We start from the raw sequence: 6,466 nt of genomic DNA, 5'->3' as shown, positions 1-6,466 counted from the left end.
GATGCAGTTGGTATATTTGCGCTGATTTTCTTAGGTGGCCAATAGATGGCGATAACGACTTGCTTATAGTTGAAATTTCTGTAAATTTTTGGTCGTGGAGAAAGGACCGCATGGTGACCACGTGGCCACCTCAGAGTATACGGAGAATTGAAGACATAACTAAAGTACAATATCATTCATTGAATATTATGATACAATTTCATGATATAATGAATGACACGAAATATACTTACCCTTTGAACACAATAACTTCCTATCATCAAATGACCATTACAGTTTAGTTTTCTATGTATAAAACTGAATAAAAACTACAAACAGAGACTTATTTGCACTCATTTCATCAACCTTCAAAACAAGGTTGTGAAAGTGACCTGCAATCAGAGTTTTATCATAATGGACAACTTACAAACGTCAAAATAGCAAGGTCAAATGATACTATATGAATGGGGTATTTATATGTGAACTGAGGCCCAGAAAGAGAGATCATCGCATCCTCTCAGTACACCTTGAACTTTAAACATGGAAGCTGGTCCTTTCCAAGGAGAAATCTTAAACCTTTTCGCTGTTCCTGTGCGGATTATCATAGCAGGTTTCAGCAATAGTGGCAAATCTGTGTTGTGTCAAACATAATAGAAAATGTATGAGGCTAACTTTCACTGTATTTTTATATTGTGGGGTGAGTGAACACCCTCTGGAAAGTCATCACACCATAAGCACCAAATTAAAAGTATCCAAAGAGATATTGAACCCTTTCGATTACACGGAAAGAGGAGTGGAGGGTGATAGTAAAGGACTGTTATTTGTACTTGATGATTGTTTTCTCGAAGCTAGCGACAATAAATTCGTGACCCAAGCATTCACCGCTGGACGGCATTCGAATATATCGGTGATCTTCATAACCCAGAACGTGTTTCACTCGGGTAAATTCAGTAGGAGCATCAGTCTCAATTGCTCCCATTACATCCTCATGAAGAATCGTGACATTGGTCAAATTGAAACTTTGGGCAGGCAATTGTTCGGTCGGCGGAGAGGTGTGGAGTTTTCTGACATATACAAAAAAGCTTTAACACATAACCGATACGGTTATCTATTAGTAGACTTCGCACCGTCAACACCTGAATTGTTGCAGCTCAGAACGAATGTTCTCGGAGACTGAATATCAAATCGCTTACAAACATGACTGAAGAACAGTTACGACTGGCAATGTGACACAACCATCACGTTTCAGCGGTGTGAATGCGCTACTCAAAGCAGCGAGGAAGGTAGACAAAAACGTGACTAGAGCGGACGTCGTTAATTTTTAAAGAGTCAACCTCATATACCTTGCACAAGAGCACGCGCAAACGTTTCCTTAGAAGGAAAATCATATCAACTAAAACCTGAGCAGCGGCCAGCACGGATTTGGCGGACATGTCGAAACTGGCTCGACACAATGAAGGTTATAAATATCTCCTAATTTTCATTGATCAATTTTTCGAGGTTTTTACGCATTCTCCCTTGAAAAAGAGGGATGGCCTTACTGTGTGCAATGCGCTAAAAACGATTATAGAATCTACAGATTTTTCAGGTCTGTCTCTGCTTGAACAGTGATGAAGGTAGGGAATTTATTAACCGGCATGTAAGGAATTATCTGAAAAGTAAAAATGTATTGTTATATGGCGTCTATTCGCGGGAAATTAAAGCTTCTATAGCTGAAAGGGTGATAAGAACTATTAAAAACCGCATATACAGATACCTCACACACAACACGTTGAAATATATCGATGTTCTGCGAGACATAGTTAACAGTTATAACAACTCACCGCACAAGAGTTTGGGGCAGGGGCGCACACCCAAGGAGGTGCACGCTATGAGAAGCGAAGCGGACACTAAAAATCAATTCTCGAGAATGTATAAAAACGCTTTTCCCACAACGAATCGCGTCACTTCATCCTTGAACGTTGGAGACACCGTACGTATAGCTGACGAAAATCGGAACGCAGTTTTCAGGAGGGGGTATACTGTTCAAAACAGTCTAGAAATTTTTAAAATCAAGAAGCTCGTCACTGTGCAAAATCCCACAGTTTACATCTTAGAATTGTTAAATGTTATTCTGGGGAATCGGCAGGTCATCGATTTGCAATGAAGTAAATGTCACCTGTTTCCATGTATCCTGAATGATTTAGCATTGTGCTCTTTTTTTTCCTTTCAGTTAAGTATTAAAAAATATTCTGCCCTGATGTTTTCTCCCAATGAACTCCATTATCAGTGCCGCAATATTCTTTCCGTTTTGCAGGAACAAGCTCCAAGAACTCATGTCTGCTGTGCTTCCATTTCATGAACTGAGGAGAACCATGTACTAAGTGGTTATTCTGCTTCCGCCAAGAAACTGAAAACTCTCATTGTTGCTCCAGGTGAGGGGTTTATTTTGACACATTGCGCTACCATTCTGGGTAGAAATGATGAAAAGTCACTCCGAATGGTCGTTGATAGTTTAGGCGATTGCAGCAAAAGATGTTGAAACCTTTTAAGGAGTGAACACGACTAGCTACTTCAATAGTTTCCTTGGGTTTTTAACCCACTCTTTCTCTCTCCTTTACAGATAGTCATATCTGCTGCGCTCCAGAGGATACAAGGGATGCCTTGGAGAATTCTCGACATAAAAATACAAAGTGCCCAATGCCAGTCCCGTCATGTCATCTCAACATTCACGCCCGTGAATGTTATCTCAGCATGTCAGTATCGTGGCTATGGCATATCTTCTGTTTAATGTGACCTTAAGAATATGAGATAGGTGGAGTATTTGGGTACCTGTGATATTATTGTGCTGTTGAATTCAGACTATTTTTCCTCTGACTGCCTACTTGAGGAGTTCTTAATGGATTTCAGCATGCATTTTTATAATATTTTAAACAGCACTAACCTAGATAAGCGTAGCCCGGTTGCTTTCCATTTTCGATTGTCAGCATTTAACTGCTTAAAGCAGTTTGGTTTTACTATTGATTTGAAAATTAGTGTTACCACTGATTAGCAGAAAATTCATTAGTAAACACATTGCATATTCATGTACACTTGCTGGTCTGTTGTTCTTGCATGCAATTTCAGTTGCTGTTGTTAATGTAATTTAGCTTTTTTCACTCCTTTGGGACAGAATCGTAGAATCCTGAGGAAAAAAACAGAACTACTACTTTGATGGTATATACAGTCTCTCTCTCTCTCTCTCTCTCTCTCTCTCTCTCTCTCTCTCTCTCTCTCTCTCTCTCTCTCTCTCTCTCTCTCTCTCAAGTGAGCTTCTAACACTCATCAGGTCACCCCATGCATCGTTTTAACATTACTTTCCCTGCCAGACCCGTTAATAGTTTTCCGTTCTTCATCAGTCATCAGAGGTTTATCTCTTTAGGCCCATTTAAAGAGTTATTTAACTGAAAGATGCGGGTTATTGTTTTTAATAGCTTAGTCGTCTACAACCGATTTTGGATAATATCTTCATTTTCATCTTGACTGCGTATATATTCACGTTAAGTTTAGTGTGGACTTATACTGCGAAATGCGCATAACACTCTGCGTGAACACGTGAATGTGAAGTCTTCAGTAAATGAGCTGAGCCTTGACCATTCAGGTTCTAAATTCAGGTAGCACAGGTGCTGAGGACCATTTATGATTTCTGGCAAGGAGCCATGAACACTGCCACAAGAAATCAGAAACAGTCTATCGCTGTTGTGAATATGCTCGATTTCCTGGTTGTGAGTGCCCTGGGTTACTTTAGGGATAGTGGTGGCGGGATAGTCGTGTCAATTTTGGAGCTGTGATTAGACAGAAATTTAAATACTTTTTTCGCTTTTATTTGCATAGGCGCTTAATATCCCAGTGGGTCTGAATTTTAGAAATGAACGTTTAAGTTTGGTACCCAATTTTTCCAGTTCATGTTAGTTTTGCACTTTTTTTACTGAAGGGGTTGCAATTGAGCAGTCGTGGTATGTTTACATAATTATCCTTAACAAATGATAAATGGAAAGCAGTATTGGTATGGCAAGCAACTTGAGAGGATATGTTAACGTAATTATCGTTATTAAATGTAAAGCAGTATTGGAATGTCAGTTAACTTTTTCCTTTCAGACTAAACAAGAGACAGACATGTTGCCCTGTACAGGATCTGAGGCTGTTAGTAATATACCGACATGTTTGGAGTAGTCTACCTTTGCGTTCCACTACTTGGCTGAGGTGAGTGAAAGACATTTTGGTAATTAGCTCAGATAATTTAGAATAGCTAGAGCAGTGGTTCCCAACCAGGGGTCCGTGGACCCCAAGGGGTCCATGAAAGAATTTCAAGGGGTCCATAGAGATGACAGGAAGATTTATTGCCTCCTGAAATGACGAGTGTCATGAATATACGTGACATATGAATAAGAGAGAGAAAATGAATAAATAACCTTTATTTTATTATGGCAATAGTAAGTGCAATAATTAATTCATATTTCTATTTATAGTAATACAGTTATTGCAGCTATTATAAAGGGAAGATGCTTATATAAATGAAAATCGCTAGGAAGGAAAAGGATTTTTTCAAGAGGAAAGCTGATGAACTGAAGAGGCAAAAACTTGATGCGACTGTTAGCTTCCAGGAGAAAAGAGGGAACATCGTGGAAGCATCATACAGAGTGGCTTTTAGTAGCACGGAAGAAAAACACACACAATTGCTGAAGAATTGATCCTACCTTGTGCAAAAGAAATGGTTAGACTGGTTCATGGAGTAGAAGCAGCACAGAAACTAAGTGATGTATCTCTTTCGAATAATACTATCCAGCGAAGGATCGGGGACATGTCAGGTGATGTGAAAGATCAAATTATTGAAGAGATAAAAGCATCCCCCATTTTTGCTATACAGGCCGATGAGTCCACTGATGTAGCAATGGCGTGCCAGCTGTTGGTTTACTGCCGATACCTGTTCAAAGGCATAATCAAGGAGGAATTTCTTTGCTGTGAAAATCTTGAAACGTCAAGTACGGCCACTGATGTGATGAATGCTGTGTCATCGTTTTTTGAAAAGTTGACAAGCATGGTTTGAGTTGGAATAATCTTGTTGGAATCACAACTGATGGAGCTCCAGCCATGCTTGGGTCGAGGTCGGGTTTCCAAGCAAAAGTAAAATCCAAAGCACCAAATGCAGTTGGTGTGCACTGCTTCATTCATCGGGAGGCTCTGGCTTCTAAATCGCTTCCTTCTGGGCTTCTCACAATTTTCACTGGTATTGTCAAGGTCGTGAACTATGTGAAAAACTCTGCCCTCAGCACGAGACTGTTCCAGCAACTGTGTCATGACATGGAATCCGAACATAGTTCCTTGCTCTTTTATACATCCGTCAAGTGGTTGTCTGCAGGGAGATTTTTGTCCCGCTTCTTCTCTCTTCGCCAGGAAGTTGAAATGTTTCTTGATGTACAGAAAAAATGTGACCTGTTGGAGATATTGAAATCAGAACACTGAGCTCCGCCTTGCTTATCTTGTGGACATATTTGAAATCTTCAACCAGCTGAACTTGAGACTCCAAGGAAAGGATTCAAACTTGCTCAGCCACTGTGACTCATTACATGCACTTTTGGCCAAATTGGAGCTGTGTAAGAAGAGAGTGAGTGTAGGAAATTTTATGATGTTTCCATCGTTGAATGAAGTTCTTGCTGATGGTCAGCTTTCAAGCACCTTGTCCAAGGAAATCATGGATCACTTGTCTCAGCTAGATGATGAATTTCGCCATTACTTTCCTGACTTAAGCCCTCAGCATGCTGGATTAGCAGAAAATCCGTTCTTATGTCAGGTTGATGATGTGTTAGAAGACGCACAAGGAGAGTTCATTGAGCTTATCCACGATTCAACAGCCAAGAATGTGTTCCCGTCAAACTCCTTGTCTAGCTTCTGGTGTTCAATGATGGAATCATATCCAAAGACAAGAGATCTGGCAGTTCGAGTTCTTTTGCCTTTTGCTTCAACCTACCTGTGCGAAAGTGGGTTTTCTTCATTACTTGCAATAAAAACAAAATCAAGGAACGAGCTATCTGTGGAAGATGACTTGAGATGTGCACTGGCTGCCACTGAGCCAAGGATTCATGAGCTGGTTGCTCAAAAACAAAAACAAAAGTCCCATTGAGAAATATAAAGTAACATTTTTTTGCAACCAACGAAAAGTTTCATTCACTGCTGTTTTTGTGATTTTTTGTGTTTTATTCATATATGTGGTTTATTCATACATTTATTCATACATGTGGTTTATTCATACATTTATTCATACATGTGTTTGATTCATACAGGTTTTGTAATTTTCTTTATTCATACATGTGCTTGCAAGCTCAAAAATAGGGCAAGTATTATAAAGATAGTTTTTGCGGACAATACCTACAACTATAACAACATTAACATAACATTTTTCTATGTATTTTACTTAAATAAAAAAAGTGCTGAACGGAATGTTTTCTGATTTCATATAAATAGGCCTACA

General features: G+C 39.4%; 1 protein-coding gene and 1 long non-coding RNA gene across 2 annotated transcripts; both read left to right on the top strand.

Annotated features, from left to right (window-relative positions):
• Window positions 1-2,273: 2,273 nt before the first annotated feature.
• LOC136837809 (uncharacterized) lies at window positions 2,274-2,651 on the top strand. The gene is made up of 2 exons (XR_010852782.1): window positions 2,274-2,393; window positions 2,582-2,651. It is a non-coding gene; the product is annotated as an uncharacterized lncRNA (long non-coding RNA).
• A 2,147-nt stretch (window positions 2,652-4,798) lies between these two features.
• LOC136837817 (zinc finger BED domain-containing protein 5-like) lies at window positions 4,799-6,118 on the top strand. Its single transcript, XM_067102719.1, has 2 exons — window positions 4,799-5,038; window positions 5,507-6,118. Exons 1-2 carry the CDS (start codon window positions 4,799-4,801, stop codon window positions 6,116-6,118), a joined length of 852 nt encoding a protein of 283 aa, XP_066958820.1.
• Window positions 6,119-6,466: the final 348 nt, after the last annotated feature.

This window comes from Macrobrachium rosenbergii, unplaced genomic scaffold, assembly GCF_040412425.1.
Source record: "Macrobrachium rosenbergii isolate ZJJX-2024 unplaced genomic scaffold, ASM4041242v1 13865, whole genome shotgun sequence".
NCBI lineage: Eukaryota > Metazoa > Arthropoda > Malacostraca > Decapoda > Palaemonidae > Macrobrachium > Macrobrachium rosenbergii.
The sequence above is the reverse complement of the archived record's forward strand: the minus strand, read 5'-3'. Positions and strand labels throughout refer to the sequence as shown.